Raw genomic sequence first — 21,643 nt, forward strand, 5'->3', positions numbered from 1 at the left:
AATAGTAGATTTACAAAGATGAATAAATGCTGTAAAAAGGATTTTTGTTTGTTAGTTCATGATACCTAATGCATTAATGTTAACTAACCTTATTAATCGTATTAATTAATTTTTAACATTGAGTTACAATATACACCGATCAGCCACAACATTAAAACCACCTGCCTAATATCGTGTAGGTCCCCCTCATGCTGCGAAAGCAGCACCAACCCGCATATCAGGATAGCATTCTGAGATTATATTATTCTCACCACAATTGTACAGAGCGGTTATCTGAGTTACTGTAGACTTTGTCATTTCGAACCAATATGGCCATTCTCTGTTGACCTCTCTCATCAACAAGACATTTCTGTCCACAGAACTGCCACTCACTGGATGTTTTTTGTTTTTGGCACCATTCAGAGTAAATTCTAGAGACTGTTGTGTGTGAAAATCCCAGAAATACTCAAACCAGCCCATCTGACACCAACAATCATCCATGCGATTATCTAATCAGCCAATCGTGTGGCAGCAGTGCAGTGCATAAAATCATGCATATTCAGGTCAGGAGCTTCAGTTAATGTTCACATCAACCATCAAAAAACATCCAGCGGCAGTTCTGTGGGTGAAAACGGCTTGTTAATGACAGAGGTCAGAGGAGAATGGCCAGACTGGTCCAAGCTGACAGGAATATATATAATATGTTCATATAGAACAGTTCTCATATGCATTATTTAATGTAATAGTGTTCGCTTATGCTTGTACTGAAAGTTCTTATAATGTGTCATCCCTAAATTACTCGGTTACCAATATGGAATAATTTATACAAAGTAAAGCTATTATTGAATCCCCACTCAGTCATCCAGAGCCAGACTCAACAAAGCTGTATTGGGATTATCATTTACAATATTTCCGAAGCGTATAAAATTCTTTTAGTACTGAAATAAACAATATAGAAAATAAAGGTGAAATAAGGAAACCCACGCCTATATCAGCAGAGGGCGCCACATTTTGGCTCCAACCGGAAGTACACAGCGCTGCCAGTTTCTCTGACTGGAATGGAGCTAGCAAGAAAGTAGCACAGAGTTTTGAATCGGGTTGAAGTTTTAGCACAAGATAAACACAACTTGACGGGAATCTGAACAGAGAGTGGAGTGAAATGAAACGCGATGTCCGGATACTGCTGCTGGGGGAACGTAAGATGCTCTTTTAAAATGTCAAAACAACTAAATGTGACAGTTAAAGGAAAGTTAGCATAACCCACAACCTTGAGCTACTGCAGAATGAGACTGAAGTACACACACTACTCACTTGACTTAGTTAATTTTGCGTTTTATTTCGGTTTACATTTTATTCAGGTGTTAGACATCGCGTGAAATGAAATTCATATGAAAAGTCACTTTATTTATTTATTTATTTATTTATTTATTTTTGTGAATTGATAATGTAGGTTTTGCTATGGTGACTATCATTAGGGCGAGAAGTTTGTGCTTAGTTAAACATCAGACGAGCATGAATTGTAAACAAAAAACATCAGCACGTGTGACAAACCTAGAGAGAGTTCACTAGCACATAGTCAAGGAGATCAAGTAGAACACCTGTAAAGTGACACATTTTTTGGAGGGCATCTTTATTAACTTCCTGTTACCTTCTTGTTCATAAGAGCTATTTTATAAAAGTTAGACAGTTGACAGATGTCACATATCCAAACATATTTCGATTTATTGCCAGTTTGATATTTCTTCTCCTTTACCAGTGCTGACTACTATCTGTCTGTCAGTCTGTGTGTCTGTCTATATATATATATATATATATATATATATATATATATATATATATATATATATATAATTACACACACTCACAGACCACTTTATTAGGTACACTTGTACACCTACTTATTCATGTGATTATCTAATCAGCCAATCGTGTGGATGCAGTGCATAAAATCAGCAGGTACGGGTCAGGAGCTTCAGTTAATGTTCACATCAACCATCAAAATGGGTAAAAAATGTGATCTCATTGATTTGGACCGTGGCATGATTGTTGGTGCCGGATGGGCTGGTTTGAGTATTTCTGTAACTGCTGATCTCCTGGGATTTTCACACACAACAGTCTCTAGAGTGTATAAAGAATGGTGCGAAAAACATCCAGCGGCAGTTCTGTGGGTGAAAATGGCTTGTTTATGACAGAGGTCAGAGGAGAATGGCCAGACTGGTCCAAGCTGACAGGAAGGTGACAGTAACCCAAATAACCACACGTTACAATAGTTCTATGCAGAAAAGCATTTTTGAACATACAACATGTCGAACATTGAGGCGGATGGGCTACAGCAGCAGCAGAAGACCCCTCCGGGTACCACTACTGTCAGCTTACAACAGGAAACTGAGGCTGCAGTGGGCACAGGCTCACCAAAACTGGACAGTAGATGATTGGAAAAACATCACCTGGTCTGACAAATCTGGATTTCTGCTGAGATGCACAAATGGTAGGCCCACTGCAGCCTCAGTTTTCTGTTCTTGGCTGACAGAAGTGGAACCCGATGTGGTATTTTGCTGTTGTAGCTCATCTGTCTCAAGGTCTGACATGTTGTGCATTCGGAGATGCTATTCTGCACCATTATTTGTTGGATCGTGGGCAATGTGCGCGCACGGGCGATCACCGGATGACGTAGCTCTATCGAGGAACTTGATCTATCTCTCTTGGGCCCCCCTCAGTGGCTGGGCCCCTGAAAGCTGTCCCTTTTTCCTCCCATATGGGCAGCCCTGTGTGTGTGTGTGTGTGTGTGTGTGTGTGTGTATATATATATATATATATATATATATATATATATACACACACACATACTGTATACTGTCAGCACTGTTGAAAACAAAGAAATATTTGGGTCAAAAACATGATGCAAATTTTTTTTGTCCAGATCTATTAAACTATTCAAAAATACATTAAAAAACTGCAATTCACACAAAACAATAACTTAAATACACCTCTTCTTTGATTAGCATATTTTCAGTTTCTGAGTTTAATGCCATTTTGATATTTTTTCTGAGGCTTAAAGTAAAAATAAATAAATAAATAAAAAAGTCATGTGGTGTAACTGTCCAGAGACAGGGTAAAAAAAAATCAAAGTCTCATTAAAATTTGAAATTCTTGAAAAAAGAAATGTTGGCATGAGTTGTGCAGAATGATTATTTCTTTTAAAAAAAAAGCTGTGAAACAATTGTGTTTTAAAATATTATTAACATTTAAAAGCACTTTTGTACACCAAATCAAAGTCATGTGGTATCACCAACACTTAGTTTGCCGTTTTGTTGTTTATATTTACGAAAACCCTAAAACAGAGCGGACACATTTAGACACGCATCACTTTGTGTGATTTTTTTTTTTTTTTTGAAAAGGCACATTTTGTTCAGGTCATGCGATGTAACTGTGAGAAAACTCTGAGAATTTTTTGTAATATTACTAATTATTAAGAAAAGATATTTTTTAGCTTGAATAAATGTTTGAAATCTTCTTGAAATTAATGATAATGTTTTGTACACTCTCATGTATTCAAGATGCAAGAAAAGTATTTTAATACTTTTTACTTGATGGTTACACCACATGACATATTTTCAGTCATTAAATCACTTTTTTGTAGAAAATGCTGTAAAGATTTTACAACATTTTTTTAAATGATTTTTTATTTTTAACACCTCAGACAACCTTATTTGTCAGTGACCCATTAGCATCAAACTGGAAATAAATCTGATTGAGTTTTCATCCACTGCCACTCAAAATAGTAGTACATCACAGAGATTTGCCAAAGGAATCAGGGCAACAGAGTTCGTTATTGCGGTGCAGTCATTAATCATGTTACGTCTCACCTATATATTACTATGAAGTCAAGTGAGCTGTTGGGAATAAATCTGTACGGAGTAAAATAAAACGAAGTGAATGTCTTATTTGTTTTTTTTCCTCTAGCCAAAGTGGGGAAGACCTCTCTTATCATGTCTCTGGTTGGAGAGGAGTTTCCTGATCAGGTGAGTTTGACTGGTTTACCTATAATCCTCTCTGTTAATACAGCATGGCAGCTGTGTGTAAATGGTGCAGCTGGAAGAAGATGATTTGTTTTTGCCATCAGGTTCCTCTCAGAGCAGAGGAGATCACCATACCTGCAGATGTCACACCTGAGAAAGTGCCCACACATATAGTCGACTATTCAGGTCTGTGCTGGTGCATGTGCGAAAAGTTACTTGAAATTCACCCTGCAAAATTGTACTAACACTCTTGGTTTCACTACAGAAAGTGAGCAATCTGAGGATGTGTTGAGAGAAGAAATCGTAAAGGTGAGACTTTACCTATGAATTTCACATTGTGTCTTTTTGAGATGCACCATAAATACTGTAAGCAATAGGGTATGAGAGATCATGCTGTCTTGTAAATACAGGCACAGCTAAAGGGTGTTATTTGGTGCCACCCCTGCCGACGTAACTATATGCACAATAGAGAGCAACAGTCACGTGCCGAAAGTAAAAAATCACATACATTTTTTTTTCCATAGGGGGAATTGATTATTAATGATATCTTATAAATAAGTCTGTCGATTTAACACATTAATTTGGTGCAATTAATGATATAAAAAATAACGTGCTGAACAAATTAACGCAATTAATCATGTCCTTGGACTATAATATGCAATATCCATCGGTGCAATATAATTTTGAAGTACCACCTGTTTTCAGCAGGGGGCAGTAAGCAAAACTCCAGCTGTTTATGCAACAAAACACACTTGCTTGACACTAGCGACAGCACAAGATGAGAACGCTTTCTCGCGCCCAAACACAGCTGGACAGAGTGCAATTCTGAATGGCAGTGATCTCGAAATGTGTTATTCTAAGTTTAAAAAGTTGTTGTTTTTCTCCCAATTTGGAATGCCCAATTCCCAATGTGCTTTTAAGTCCTCGTGGTGGCGTAGTGATTCTCCTCAGTCCGGGTGGCGGAGGACGAATCCCAGTTGCCTCCGCGTCTGAGATTGTCAACCTGCGCACGTTGAGCGCGTTGCCATGGAGACATAGCGCGTGTGGAGGCTTCATGCTATCCACCGCGGCAACCACGCCAACCACGCCGACTCACCACGTGGCCCACCGAGAACGAACCACATTATAGCGACCACAAGGAGGTTACCCCATGTGACTCTACCCTCCCTAGCAACCGGGCCAATTTGGTTGCCTAGGAGACCTGACTGGAGCCACTCAGCATGCCATGGAATAGCAAACTCCAGGGGTGATAGCCAGCATATTTTACCACTGAGCTACCCAGGCCCCCGTCAGTTTGAAACTACGTTTAACTTGACACAGCGACCTAAAAACAGTGTTTATGACGCACCGCGACAAAAGTGTTTGTCTGACGCATGTGTACTTTGAGTGTCCTTAGAAAAGCCCTTATAATAAGTCTATCTCTGACAGGTTGACGAATTCAATAGCAAAATGGATTGCTGTGGACTGTAGGCCAATGATAGACTAATGTGCAAAAATATGGAAATAAATGTATTGCCTTCTAAAGCCACTTTTTTTTTTTTTATCAATGCTTTAGTCATCTGTCATAATTATGTAAGGAATTTTACATATCTAAAGTATTATTTTTAAAATATATATGTATTTATAATGATTTAAATATAACTATTTACAATGATTTGATCATTATATATTGAATTGTTATTTGAGGGGATTTAATCCGATTAATTAATCGGCATATGTAAATAATTTGATTACAAATTTTTATCGATTGACAGCTCTACTTCTAAACCTTCGAAGACAGACCTACTGCAAGCTCTGTGGTTGTTAATAGAGGGTAAATGCTTCTGTTGAAGCCATCAGGCCATGTTATTTCAAAATAGCAAAATTCCTGGTGGAGAACTGCACTGAGAACTGCAATGAAGTGTTAAGAAAACGATCCACCAATCAGAGAATAGCAGCAAACAAAGCACGCCAAAAGAGCTCTGCAGCAGCCACCCACTCCCATGACACACTGTGTGTGACACAATCAAGTCGTTCTCCCTACACTCTCAAACTACTTATATATTTGTATCTGAATATTTTGCAATATATTTAAAATATTGTTTCTGTACTTGCTGTAGTAGTACAGCAACTTAAAATCGATAAATTTATACATTACTGTCATTTTTCTTTCGATTACGTCAATAAAAAAATAACATAAATTTCAAATACTTTCTTGCTTCAAATCAAAGTTTGTAATGTTGTGATTCACCTCGGTGCTGGTTGGTTAGGTTCATTGCTTACAACTCTTGAAAGATGAAGAATTTTACGAAATCCCTATGAAAAAAAATTAATAGGGAAGATACTTCCGGAACCGAGACGGCTGAAAAATTCGGGCACTGTTGCGCTCTAAATAGCACGGCGTCAGGCGACTTATTGCTTTTATAAAACAGTTACTACATAATAGAAAGGCCACGTTTTCATTAAAGCATCATTTTATTTTGTAAATTTCCTCCCCTAATGCTCATTATGAATGTTTATTATGTCATCTCCTCTGTAGGCCAATGTCGTGTGTGTGGTTTATGATGTCACACAAGAAGAAACCATTGACAAGGTATCAATCAGTGTGTCCTTGACTCTTATTTCAGTATTTTTCCTCACATTTTCTCTTGTATTCTCTAAACTGTTTTGTAAAAAAAAAATTCCTCTCAGATCAGGACTAAATGGATCCCTCTGGTGAACGGAGGAGCTGAAAAAGGAAGCAAGTACGTTTTGTATGTTCAGTGTGTCTTCTCTGGCCACTGTGTAAATACATCTGCGTTTTAAAATGTCTCATGTAAAATGTCTCTTTTTTTCACCTTAGGATTCCCATTATCCTAGTAGGCAACAAGTCTGACCTTCGCTCTGGCAGCTCCATGGAAACCATCCTTCCAATCATGAACAAGTTTTCTGAGATCGAGACCTGTGTGGAGGTCAGAGCCACTGACAACACACACAAACAAATGTTGACCATAAGCACTGTGATGCCACTTTCCCTTAATAGACACAGCAGGCAAACCCTTCAAGTGTCTGTGCATGTTAGTAGAGCGTTTAAATGATGTTCATGGAGGTTGACTGTTAGAGGTGTTCAGTTGAAGTCTGACCGGTACACGTATACACAGAAATAACTTTCCAACACTCTTAAACTCTATAGTCTGCAGCATAGTGTGTAGATTAGAATTTATTTGCATGCACAACCATGATTAATGGATTGCATTGCATTGAACCCAGAACATTCCTTTAATGGCTGTTGTAAAACCTAGTGAGCTGCCTACTTAGCATATTCGCAACTCATAGATGTGTTTAAACTCTTTAAATGTGTGAATGATGCTCAAAAATGCTGTTCACTATGTTGTAAATCACAGCCAGTGTCCTGCTTCTGTAATTGTGAATGCTTAAGGAAAAAAAATCTATTGTGCAGTTATTATAATATGGTGTGTGTCTGTGTCCACAGTGCTCTGCTAAGAATCTGAAGAATATTTCAGAGCTTTTCTACTATGCTCAAAAAGCCGTTCTACACCCGACTGCTCCACTCTATGACCCTGAAGACAAACAGGTACACACAAACTCCTCTGCATGTCTTCTCACGGACATACACTCATGCTTGGGAGCATTATGATTGTTTCTGTATTTCTTCTGCGTGTTTGTGCAGCTGAAGCCGCAGTGCGTGCACGCTCTGAGTCGGATCTTCAGTATCTCTGATCAGGATAACGATCACATTCTCAGTGATGCTGAACTGAACTGCTTTCAGGTGAGCATACAAACAGCAGTGTGGGTTTTACCTGTATCAGCTTTTACAATGGGAATATAATTAAAAAAACAACAACACAGAACAGCATTTGCAACACAAGTAACTTCTCAAATGCAACATGTTTGAATGAAAGCAGATATTCAGCTGGAATTAATGTAAGGCGGGACTGATTTTATTCATTGGGATTTGATTGGATGGATGATAGGCTATGATGTTGGTTAATATTATGTTTTTCCCATGCATGCAGCCTTGCTGATGTAAGCAGAAAAGTTCTTGTGAAGGTGGAGAAAGTTGTTACATTTTGATTGTTTATGAAAACAAACAAAACATTTTATTAGAATAACATGCATTGATGAATCGTTCACAGTGGTCTTTCTAAACTTGAAATCGTTAACCCAGGGTCATTCTTAATAGCTTGTGACAGCACACAACATGTTAACTGCTTATCAGTGGAACTGCGTATCTGTGGAAACGTTGCCAAGCAAATCCGCTCTGTTTGTCTTTCGTCTTCTGAAACAACATACTGCAAAATATTTTCTGAAATATTCCAAGACTGCATCGTTTCTCACTGTATACCTTTGGCATCGCAATGCAGGGCTAACCCCACAAATGCAGTGCTTACAATTGCTTTTATAACCCAGGGTTAAAAGCCAACACCAGTGGTGGTACTAGGATGTGAACTTTGGGGGGGCAAATTGATTTTTGGGGGGGACGGGGTAATTGCACTTGGGTTGGTCCCCGTTGATAGTGTTTCGGCATTGGTCTGGAAGTTTTAGGGTGTGCACAAGGGAAATCTAGGGGGGGCAATACCCCCTTAGACCATGGCTAACACCCCTTTAAAATTACAAGAGTTAAACGTTGCTATATTCAGGGTTAAATGCAGGATTTAAAAAGAAGATGTGTGAAAAGCCCTGATAAGACCAGGAACATTTACAAAGGAAGTGTGTAAGGTCCATTTTGATTTCATGTTGACTTTAACAAATGTATCGTAGTTTTGCTAAATAATAGTTTAAGTAACTAACATTAAATAAAATATGAATCTACCATTGTTTTGTATGGCGTAATGAGATCTGAATTTGTGTGTGTGTGTGTGTGTGTGTGTGTGTGTGTGTGTGTGTGTGTGTGTAGAAATTATGTTTTGGGAATCCACTCGCTCCTCAAGCTTTAGAGGACGTGAAAACAGTTGTGTGGAAGAACACCAGTGATGGAGTGCAGGACAACGGACTCACACTCAACGGTAACTCGCGCGTATACACACACACACACACACACACACACACACACACATCTCTCTCTCTCTCTCTCTCTCTCATTTAAAATTAACTAGCCCCACCAGGATTTCGCAGGACTTTTTCTTGATTATTGCAGCCCAAAATGATTGAATTTGCTGCAGCTTTTCTCAAAAATGTTGATGCCATTTACTGCGTTTTATGTGTTGTTTTGCAATAAAAAGCTTACAAATAATTTGTGTCATTGATGTACAAGTGCAATTATCTGTAAATATTTTAGTGCATATTAACTGAATAAAATTAGCGATTATTACATCACCTTAACACAATCATTTGATTTAATCGTGATATTGAAATATCCCTTGTTCTCCCCAATTTAGCATACCCAATTGCCAATACTCTCTAGTTCCCCGTGGTGGCACAATAACTGGTGGGGTGGCGGGGTGCCTCCGCTTCCGAGACCTTCAGCCCACGCATCTTATCACATGACTTGCTGAGTGTGTTAAGGAGACTTTTAACATGTTTGGACGCTGACGCTATTTACCGCAACATGCACGCACAATTCGCCTCGTGCTCCACCGAGAGCGAGAACCACCACATAGCGGCCATAAGGAAGGTAACCCACGTGACTCTACCCAGCCTAGCAACTGGGCTAATTGCCCAGGCACCCCCTGGATTCGAATTTGCAACTCCAGGGGTGGTAGTCAGCAGGGGCGTTTGTAGGATCAGTGAATATTCGGGGCTTAGCCTAGACCTCTGTGGATACGTATGGGCCATCCTTTTGAAGAAATATCGGAATATAATACACTTTATAATAAAAGTTGAAATGCTACATCTGTGAGGTGTCATTTATATAGTAAATCTTTAAAAATCATTGAAACTAAAACTAAAAGGTCCCGCTAACTTTTGTCTAAGCTCCAGAAACCCTCAAAGAACAGTTGCGTGCTTTTAACACTATGTACATTACAATATGTGCTTTTTTATAAATATGCTTTTTAAAACAATTTTTGTCCCTTTCGGCTTGCCATTGTTTGTCTATTATTGATTCGCCGGATGTTTTAAGCTTGTTCAGATGTTAGCTGGCTATAAATAGGCTAAAATATGTGCTTATGAGAAAAAAATGAATTGCTAGACTTGCCAAAGTTTGCCAGGCTCATGGCGTCGTGTCTTAATAAAAGAGTTTAGCAAAAAAATGCAAATGTCGTTACTTAAAGTTTGCAAATTGCTCAACCACATCTGTTTATATTACTCTGTTTTCAGGGTTATATATTTTAATATTTGGTCCTTACCGCATCTGGATGAAACAACTTTCAACGCAGTTTCTAATATCTCACCATGACATGCATTTTGACCATTCAGACTCTGTTGACAGCCGCAATCACGAGTGATATTCTTGCATGCATGCACACAAGGGCGTAGATTTGGCTTGAATATTGGGGGGATGCAGCATGAGGCATCTAAATTTTTCCATTGATCATGGTATAAATATTGGGGGGGGGGGGGGTTGTACTTGCTTGTTTTGATTATTGGGGGGGTTACCTCCCCTCCATTCCCGCTGGAAACTACGCCCCTGCGTGCACATACATGAGTGCTGGTGGAAAGCAGCCGCCAAACAAGACAGCGTATGGGTACTGAATTGAGTCAGTATTTGGTATTATCAAAATAAAGTAAATACAGCTCTGGAAAAAATTAAGAGACCACTGCAAAATTATCAGTTTCTCTGGATTTACTATTTATAGGTATGTGTTTGAGTAAAATGAACATTTTTGTTTTATTCTATAAAGTACTGACAAAATTTCTCCCAAATTCCCCCACACAAATGGTCATTTAGAGCATTTATTTGCAGGAAATGAAACTGGTCAAAATAACAGTGCAAAAAAGATGCAGTGTTTTCAGACCTCGAGTAATGTAAAGAAAACAAGTTCATATTCATTTTTAAACAACACAATACTAATATTTTAATTTAGGAAGAGTTCAGAAATCAATATTTGGTGGAATAACCCTGATTTTTCAATCACAGCTTTCATGCGTCTTGGCATGCTCTCTACCAGTCTTTCACATTGCTGTTGGGTGACTTTATGCCACTCCTGGCACAAAAATTCAAGCAGCTCAGCTTTGTTTGATGGCTTGTTGCCATCCATCTTCCTCTTGATCACATTCCAGAGGTTTTCAGTGGGGTTCAGGTCTGGAGATTGGACTGGCCATGATCTGGTGGTCCTCCATCCACACCTTGATTGACCTGTCTGTGTGGCATGGAGCACTGTCCTGCTGGAAAAACTAATTCTCAGAGTTGGGGAACATTGTCAGAGCAGAAGGAAGCAAGTTTTCTTCCAGGATAACCTTGAATGTGGCTTGATTCATGCACCACTCACAAAGACAAATCTGCCCGATTCCAGCCTTGCTGAAGCACCCCCAGATCATCATCCCTAAAATTTCAAAGACGGCGGTTCATAAGAACAAGGTCAAGCAGCAGACATTGGGGACAACAAAGCTACAGACTGACAGACGGCGAAAACAACTCTTCACTGACCGGGATGACCGGCAACTCATTCGAAGACTCAACACTCAACAACCGTAGGATGATATCAAGTGACCTACAAAAAGAATGGCAAACGGCATCTGGGGTGAAGTGCACGGCGAGGACGGTTCAAAACAGGCTCCTAGGGGCAGGGCTGAAGTTGTGCACAGCAAGAAAGTATTTATATTCCTTACGCAAGAGAGTCCAGGTTTAAACAGTGTAAGACAAAAAGAAGCTTTAGGAATGCTGTAAGGTTATGTTAGTATTGAATGTTTTATTTTTGCCATTTTAAATTGGTTTAGTTTTTCCTTTTTATTTTCAGTTTAGTTTTTTGTTAAAATGTATTTTATTTTTTTGTCTTTTTTGTTTTTATGATTGTCAACACTGTCACATCCCCTGTGTGTGTGTTCTGTAGGGTTCCTGTTTTTAAACACACTCTTTATCCAGAGAGGACGTCATGAGACTACCTGGACCATCCTGCGCAAATTTGGCTACGATGACACACTGGAACTGACAGACGACTACCTCTACCCACAGTATGTCTGTCTGTATATTTAAAGGTATAGTTCACCCAAAAAATGTAAATTCTGTCATCATTTACTCACCCTCGTGTTATTTCAAACCCATATGACTTTCTTTCTTACGCTGAACACAAAAGGAGATGTTAGGCAGAATGTAAGTTTCCTTGCATCTTTTTTCCTTCATACATACTAGTTTACAATGACAGAATTTTCATTTTTGGGTGCACTATCCTTTTAAGTGCAAAAGCATTTGATTGCCTCAAGATATCTGATTTTAAGTGAATGTATGTGTGTGCTTTTAGATTGAGAGTACCTGTCGGTTGTACGACAGAGTTGAATGATCTGGGTCAACAGTTCCTGCAGAAACTATTTGATAAGTATGATGAGGTGAGCAATCACACTAATGGATTTCACCTTCTAATGAACTTATAGAGTTTCATTGGTCTAATGATAGTGTCTCTCTCTCATAGGATAAGGACTCGGCTCTCTCTCCCGCAGAGTTGAGAAATCTGTTTAGTGTTTTACCCTACATGCCCTGGGGCCCGTCAGTGTACAGTAACATCCCCATAACAGAAGAGAACTATATATCTCAACCTGGCTACTTCTGTCAGTGGATGTGAGTGAAAGAAGAGAAAATTGAACTGCATAACACGTTTAACATGATTAAACCTAGTAAAACGTGTTTGTTTGTTGTTCCAGGGCTATGGTTGGTACTGATTGGTTAATTGGTTTTAAAAACGATGTTGATTCATGTCCTACTTAGGTAAATCATGTTGTGCCATGAGACACAGCACAAAGAGACAGTAAACCATTTGGATTTGACTAGTGCTTTATGATTTTGTATAACGGTGACCATATCGGTATTTGATACATTTTATAGATTATTTTATTTATAATTATGAGCATCATCAGATTTGACTGAATTTGTGAGCAGATAATGTCATGGCTTACTTTTCCAAATCAAAACAAGTTCGAAAGTACTAAACAGTTATCCATCTTTTCTAGTGTACATTGTAAAGTTTTAATGGCTGATTTAATTTAATGATTGTAAAATTGTTTATTTTTTAAATAATAATAATAAATAAATAAAATAAGAAAGGCATTATGGTACAGATTTATAATATCAGCCATCATATCAGTTATCTGCCATGTCATATAAATAATTATCAGCAAAATGTCTTAATCTGTGCTCCTTTAAATATAACAAATAATGTAAATGTTGCAGGGTAGATGTAGTCACCTAAATACATGTTTCTTCAACTTTAGACAATTATATTTCACAGTTTTTTATTTTTTATTTTTTTTTTATTATTATTATTATTTTTTTATTTAAACAGATTGCCAGATTATGGAAAAAGTGTGAAAATATGATTTAATTGTGTGTGTTTAGGATAAATAAAATGATAGCTAGGAAATTAGCCTTAGCAAGACAAAGGAGTTGTCTATTTTTTTATTTTATTTTATTTTTAATTGTCATTTCCAGCACAAAAGTCTATTTAACACAATACAGAATTTCCATGACTGTCAGAAATGACATAAATCTCCTATAATGCATTTTTTAATAATACTTTACTTTCGGGGCCTGGGTAGCTCAGTGGTAAAGACGCTGGCTACCACTCCTGGAGTTCGCTAGTTCAAATCCCAGGGCGTGCTGAGTGACTCCAGCCAGGTCTCCTAAGCAACCAAATTGGCCCGGTTGCTAGGGAGGGTAGAGTCACGTTGGGTTAACCTCCTCGTGGTCGCTATAATGTGGTTCTCGCTCTCGGTGGGGCGCGTGGTGAGTTGAGCGTGGTTGCCGCGGAGAATAGCATGAAGCCTCCACACGCGCTATGTCTCCATGGCAATGCGCTCAACAAGCCACGTGATAAGATGCGCGGTTGACGGTCTCGGATGCGGAGGCAACTGGGATTCGTCCTCCGCCACCCGGACTGAGGTGAATCACTACGCCACCACGAGGACTTAAAAGCACATTGGGAATTGGCCATTCCAAATTGGGAGAAAAAAAACCAAAAAAACAATACTTTCTAGAAGTCACCAGTGCTAAATGTGCTTGAATTTGAAGAAACATTAAAGGGATAGTCACCCAAAATGAAAATTCTCTCATCATTGACTCACCCTCATGCCATCCCAGATGTGTATGACATACTTTCTTCTGCAGAACACAAATTAAGATTTCTAGAAGAATATTTCAGCTCTGAAGGTCCATACAATGCAAGTGAATGGTGACCAAAACTATAAATCCTCCTCCCTGCCCAGTAGGTGGCGATATGCACAAAGAATGTGAATCGCCAAAAATAAAACAATGTGAAAGTGGAGATTTATAGTAAAAAAGAACTTAAATATTGATCTGTTTCTCACCCACACCTATCATATTGCTTCTGAAGACATGGATTAAACCAATGGAGTCATATGGATTACTTTTATGCTGCCTTTATGTGCTTTATGGAGCTTCAAAGTTTTGGTCGCCATTCACTTGCATTGTATGGACCATCAGACCTGAGATGATCTTATAAAAATCTTCATTTGTGTTCTGCAGAAGAAAGTAAGTTACTCACATCTGGGAAGGCATGAGGGTGAGTAAATGATGAGAGAATTTTCATTTTTGGATGAACTATCCCTTTAAGCTTAAAGTTTATTTTAAGTTTGAAAGTTTTTGAAAACTAGAAATAAATACACTGTGCACCAAAATGAGTTTCAGAAGCGGTAGATTGTAATAAAAAGCCACAGTTTACTACTTATTTAGGCTGTAGCATTAATTCACATTCCAGATGTGGTGATTTCAGCTTTTAAACCAAATACATAATCTCTGCCACATAATGAACTGCCTGCAGGTTGTCTGCATATCTGGACGTCCACCGGTGTTTGGAGCATCTGGGTTACCTCGGCTACCCGATTCTCATGGAGCAAGACTCCCAGACATCTGCCATCACAGGTAATCTGGTTCACACCCAGTCCTGCTTTAAACTCAGGTACATTGGTTTGTTTGATCTGACTGAGATTACAGAGTATTTCTGTCTGTTTCTGTATGTGTGATTCAGTAACAAGGGAAAAGCCGTTAGATCTGGAGAAGAGACAGACCCAGCGAACTGTGTTCCTCTGTAAAGTGATCGGCCCTCGCGGAACAGGAAAGACCGACTTCCTTCGAGCTTTTCTGCAGCGGAGTGCTGAGGTAAACGAATGGCTCGTCTTGAAAGCAAAACTTCAGTTTGACCTAATTTTACTGACCTGACTGAAAGCGAACATGTTGTGCAAAACGTTTTTCATGTTTAATGCTTTGTGGAGGGGATTTTGGACCAATAAGATTTCAGCCTGGGCGGAACTAACCAGGTTGACGCAAAAAAAAGCGTACTAGTTAACTTGTCATTCATCACAGTTTAATATGAAAAAGATTGGATTTATTGCTATTTATTTTATTTATTGTTGTTTTTTCATCAAGCGGATGGTAGTATTTGTGTTTCAAACCGTTTTATTCTAAAAACTTTGATCTTATCACAGTCTTGGAAATATTTATCTAATTTGCTGCCAATTGTAGCATTTTAAATGTACCAAATGTGTACAGAGGTGATGATGATGCTGAATTTTGTTTGTTTTCAGAGAAACGATTGCAACCCTGGTCCCCCTTCAGTATATGCCATCAACAGCGTCTCAGTAGCCAATCAGGACAAGTATCTAATAGTAAGTGGGTCGTTGACTAATAAAGTTGTCTGAGATGACAAAAATGTGAAATCTTTTAAAAATCTATTTTAAAACATGTAACAAGTTTGTAGAAGTGTAACATTTGTGTCCATGTTGGTGTCATACATTTAGAAAAATATTTCTAGTGGGCCTGGTTAGCTCAGCGAGTAAAGACGCTGACTACCACCCCTGGAGTCGTGAGTTCGAATCCAGGCCGTGCTGAGTGACTCCAGCCAGGTCTCCTAAGCAACCAAATTGGCCCGGTTGCTAGGGAGGGTAGAGTCACGTTGGGTTAACCTCCTCGTGGTCGCTATAATGTGGTTCTCGCTCTCGGTGGGGTGCGTGGACGCCGCGGAGAATATCGTGAAGCCTCCACACGTGCTATGTCTCCGTGGTAATGCGCTCAACAAGCCACGCGATAAATTGCGCGAATTGGCGGTCTCCGACGCGGGGCAACTCCGCCACTCCGCCACCCGGATTGAGGCGAGTCACTACGCCACCACGAGGACTTAGAGCGCATTGGGGATTGGGTATTCCAAATTGCGGAGAAAATAAAAAATTAAAAAATAAATAAATAAAAATATTTGTATACAAAAAAGTGTTTTTATTACTTAAATGTCATGTGGTATAACCATCAAATAAAACCTATTAAAATACTTTTTTATTTTTTATTTTTTTTGTTTTTTTTTTTGTGTGGAGTAAACAGGTTATCATTCATTTAAAAAAAGTTTTCAAACATTTTTCAGGGTAAAATTATTTATCTTTTTTTTTTTATTTAATAAATAACATTAATTTTTGAGTCACAAACATCACGTTTTCCCATTTGACCTAACAAAATGTGCATTTTTATACAAATTTCAAAATATCTGATATTTTTGAAAAAATTCACACACTGTCATGAGGGTCTAAAAGCGTCCTTGTTGTGTTCTTTTTTTTTTATTATTCATTTATTATTTTGTCACATGACAAAAAATGGCTACTTCCATGTTGATTACTCCAACTGGCTTACAGTTAACATTTAATATTTTTTATTTATTATGCTAATTTTTGTAAAGAAAAATAATACAAATATTATTCCAAACTACTCATACCAACGTCTCAGCGGCACTTTTTTTTTCTTATTTTTTATTTTTTTATATAATAAACATTTTTTACTTTAAGCCCCAGAAAAAATAACTTTAAACTTTGAACCTTTTTGACGTTCATCATAGCAGAGGTGTATTCAAGTAATTGTTTTGTGTGAATTGCATTTTTAATAAAAAAAATTTTTATTTATTTTTATTTATTTTTATTTTTTTAGTAACTCAATAGATCTGGACAAAAAGTAATCATCACGTCATTGACTCAAGTGTCATCTCAAGTTTTACGCAAACTGTAGTTGTTTTTTTCTTGTCTGACACGTGTGTTATTTCATGTAGCTGGAAGAGGTTGACGTAGAAACAGAGTTCCTAAAAGCAGCAGATGTGGCGTGTGATGTGGCGTGTCTCATGTATGATGTCAGCGATCCAGACTCATTCAATTACTGTGCTAGTATATATAAGGTAAGAAATGACTGCACATACACAAGATGCTTTAGCTCTGTAGTATATACTTCACAGACACTCTGACACAGATAATTACATGCATATTTGCTGTATGACACGGGTTATTTGCATTCGTAAGCACCATTAAGAAATTAGATCAGTACTGTGCGAGTAATTTATTCCAGAGTGCCTATTTGACAGAATTCTTTTCCCTTTCTTAAATGTTCCACTGTATGATACCCTTCATCAGGTAAATCAGTCTGCTTTTTTGTCATCTGTAGCAGCACTATATGGACAGCGGGATCCCGTGTGTGGTGGTGGGCTCTAAAGCTGATCTTATAGAAGTTAAACAGCATCACGGGATGAGCCCGTCTGAGTTTTGTTACAAACATCGGCTGCCTTCACCTCTCCATTTCTCAACACTGCTCACAAACACACACACACACATCTACAGCAAGCTCACCTGGGCCGCCATGTACCCGTAAGTATACACACAGCTTTTGATACACAAAATAATATGTTTAAAAATGTGCATTTGTTAAGATTATAAAGATTTCTCTGTCTAAATCATAACATAGCAGGTTAACCAATGTATGCTTTTAGTGGAATCCAAAATTTGTGATTCTGATGAAAACATGCCAAGACTTACCAAATTTAATTTAGTAATTGTCAAATGTATTATTATTATTTCAAATAATCGTTTAACTGATTAGTTTAACTGCTGTTTAAACATCAAAATTGACCCTATATGTTTTCTTAAAGGGATAGTTCACCCAAAAATGAAAGTTCTTTCATCATTTACTCACCCTCATGCCATCGCAGTTGTGTATGTATTTCTTTCTTCTGCAGAACACAAAGATTTTAGTAGAATATCTCAGCTCTGTAGATCCATACAATGCAAGTGAATGGTGACCAGAACTTTGAAGCTTCAAAAAGCACATAAATGAAACTTATAAATGAAACATGATAGGTGTGGGTGAGAAACAGTATCCACTTTAACATTCACTTTCAGATGTAAAAGTGAAAGTGGAGATTAAGAGGAAAAAAGGACTTAAATTTTGGTCTGTTTCTCACCCACACCTATCATGTTGCTTATGAAGACATGGATTAAACCACTGGAGTCGTATGGATTACTTTTATGCTGCCTTTATGTGCTTTTTGAAGCTTCAAAGTTTTGGTCACCATTCACTTGCATTGTATGGATCTACAGAGCTGAGATATTCTTCTAAAATCTTTGTCTTCAGCAGAAGAAAGAAATACATACCCAACTGGGATGGCATGAGGGTGAGTAAATGATGAAAGAATTTTCATTTTTGGGTGAACTATCCCTTTAATACACATTACTGGTGTTACTGTGCACGATTCATTATTGAATGTTATTGCTAAGAAAACAATGTTTGACTTCATAATCTTTCATCGAAATGTATATCTTTCTCAGCCTCTAAATCAAATTTCCTTTTTTGACTAATGTTTCCAAGCCTTTTATTTTTCAACCCCTCCTCTCCAACCACCTAACCACCATCTATTTCATTCTCGATGGATAATTATACAGTCCCACCCTAAATATTTTTTCCACGTTAAAAATAACATCTTACTCCAAAATACGTCAGATTATGGAAGTAAAATGGGTTGCAAAAATAGTTTCATGTTGACGAAAGTTTTTTAGATGCCAGACTAAAATAAGCCTCCTTAAGTGGGTGGACGTGTGTCATCAGGGAGTCTAAAAGTCACTGAATGTACTTAAATGTTTCTTTGTCACTTCCTGTCTGCAGGCACCTGAATGGATCAGACATGAGCAGCACGTCTTTCTGGCTGCGTGTGACTCTGGGCGCCACAATAGCAGCCATGCTAGGCTTCGCTCTCTACAGAGCCTTTAGCCGACACAAATAATGCACACACACACACACACACACACACACACACACACACACACACACACACACACACACACACCCGCAATGCATTCAGATAAACACACTCTCACTCATTGCTGTCTGTCTCGGCCTTACAGAGTCATTTGAGCTTGAACCGGGGCCTGAACCCCTACTAGTTACAGTGACAAACATACAGAAGTAAGCAAATGTTTTTGTTAAATTAGATATTGTTAACTAGAGGATTCCACATAGAAACACATGCACATAAATTGAGGAAAGACTTATGGGTTTGCTTTTATTATGAATTTCCTGACCTTCATGATCTACATGCTTGACCCCAGGAAACATTTTTCCAAATTGAGAGCTTTTTCCAAGCTGACATGTGTTTTGAATTGTATTTAAAATGTGTTAAAAATGTAATTAAGAGAGAGAGAAATCAGAATGGATCAAGAATGTATTTCATGTGAATATGTTCAAACTCTGAACCATATAGGACGAATATTCAATACAACTCGGTGTTGGGGTCAGTTATTCAGTTTTAACTCGGCCAATTCAGGTAACATAATTTACAATTCAGTTTCAGAATATGTAAGAAATTTAAGGAAAATTCCAGGTTAAACGCTAACTTAAACTGAATCTGTGAGCTGTTGATCACATAAAACAATTTCGATTCGTAGCTCAGTTTGTAAAAAGAAACAGACAAAAAAATAATTCAGAAAGGCACTTTTTGTTTTCTTTTCAAAATGATGTATGAGTTGAAATTATTTTCTGTGGTAGTTGACAGTATGCCACATATGCTCGATAGAAATACATTTTATAATTGTAATATATACAATATGCTAAATTTAGAACATCATCAAAATTGGCTGAATTGAAACAGAATAAAACTCAGTCCTTCTGCATTTCCATTTTCTGCCCTTCAGATGGACATTAATGTGTGTGGACCATGACTGACAAATGTATGTTAATTGTTTTGGCAAAATCCATTGATGACTTTCAGAATAGATTGGCCTAAATTGTAGGGGAGAATGATGTCTGATTTTGTTTTAAAATTACAATAGAGATGGATGGTGTTAATAAGTGTATTGTAAATGATATTTTTAAGGTAAATGCTCTGATGCTGAATAATGGTCCTGTTCAGAGTTATGCCATTGTTACAGTAAACAGAGAATCAGGTATCACTACTTACATCACTGTAATTGATAGAAAGGGAAATGAGTGGTCAGAATAAACAGTATAGAACAGCCTCGCTGATTGTAATTAGAAGGATCGTCCATACTGGATCTATCTAGGAACTTTGTCAGTTTATCGATTATCTCAGATGATCAGACACTTGTTTAAACCTTTTTATAAACTAGTCGGATCAGCACAAATCTAAAAATTCTCTCCCCGTCTTTTTCATTCATTTGAATCACCCTGAAAATATTGAGGGGGTAAAAAGAGGACGCAAGCATTTCTGTGGCTGTTCTGATTTGTCAGTTTAATTTTCAAAATGTCAATTATCTTGTTCAGTATTAATACCCAAACGGATCACTTCTGTTAATGTTGGTGGGCCCAATTTTAAAGTACTGAAAGCTTGTATCTTTGTGACTGTGGTCTTCCAGCCTCACTATTAAATGAGATGCTTGGAATGGAGCCAGCGTGTTCTAATAGAAATATTTTGTAATAAACTAGCTTTTTTTTCTGGTGATCTTGTTTACTGTCCTCTGTGATGTCAGCAAATGTGGTGTCATATGACACGGCGCAAGCAGCTGATTGGCTTACTGCCTCTGTTTGTGAAGGCATTGTGCTTCTTTTACAGATTTCTGTTTAAAAGACTCTTGCTTGAAGTTATAAACCTACCTCATTGTGCCTAGACCATTATATTTAACCAATTTATATGTGTGCATTTCTGTAATAGGATACAGTTTTTAACATTTTAAGGTGTTGAAGAGATGCCTTGGCACTAAATGTAAATTTGGACTAGGCCCTCTTATTGTAATGGCCTGTATCAGTGAGCCCATATCTGATTACTGTTGGAGCTAGGTACAGCATCATGTTTCAAGATCACTATGCAATATGCATAGATGGAGCATATGGGATGATTAAGGGTAATTTTTTGTAACATCAAGATTGTAGGTTAACTTGTATGTGGTTAAAAAAAGTGAAATTGCATTTTCACCATAAAATCCAAAACAATTTCATAATAAAAATGTAAGAATTTCTTATTATTTTGTACATCCACCCTTTTACTTAAAGGCGGCATGTAAAATCTGTTGATCCATGTTATCCAGCATGATTTGAGGATTTTGCTTACATTTGATTAGTGAAATGAATGCAGAATCTTTAAAAAATTCTTCATTTAAAAATGTTCAAAAGGCTAACTTTGTTTATTTCCAGGTTTAAATATATTATTATTATTTTCAATGTGGCCTTAGATTTATAGACCCCAGTGTATCATGGGAAAGTATGGATGTTATAACCGGCCCCTCATTTTTAATCACCTTGTTATTTCATTTTAAAAAGTGCATGGTAACCTGGAATTGTTACCTTAAGGAGCTATTTCTACTTATTCTAA

At 37.7% G+C, this 21,643-nt stretch overlaps 1 protein-coding gene across 1 annotated transcript; it reads left to right on the plus strand.

The window, feature by feature from the left end:
* The first annotated feature begins 1,017 nt into the window (after positions 1-1,017).
* Positions 1,018-20,774, plus strand: LOC127434133 (mitochondrial Rho GTPase 2-like). The gene is made up of 19 exons (XM_051686649.1): positions 1,018-1,175; positions 3,943-4,001; positions 4,103-4,184; positions 4,264-4,307; positions 6,517-6,570; positions 6,669-6,721; positions 6,820-6,928; positions 7,450-7,551; positions 7,648-7,746; positions 8,875-8,983; positions 11,909-12,029; positions 12,317-12,401; positions 12,485-12,630; positions 14,846-14,946; positions 15,053-15,183; positions 15,609-15,689; positions 17,108-17,230; positions 17,494-17,693; positions 18,985-20,774. The coding sequence occupies exons 1-19, from the start codon at positions 1,139-1,141 to the stop codon at positions 19,100-19,102; spliced, it is 1,854 nt and encodes a 617-aa protein (XP_051542609.1). The 5' UTR covers positions 1,018-1,138; the 3' UTR covers positions 19,103-20,774.
* The last annotated feature ends 869 nt before the right edge of the window (positions 20,775-21,643 follow it).

This window comes from Myxocyprinus asiaticus, chromosome 44 (assembly GCF_019703515.2).
Source record: "Myxocyprinus asiaticus isolate MX2 ecotype Aquarium Trade chromosome 44, UBuf_Myxa_2, whole genome shotgun sequence".
NCBI lineage: Eukaryota > Metazoa > Chordata > Actinopteri > Cypriniformes > Catostomidae > Myxocyprinus > Myxocyprinus asiaticus.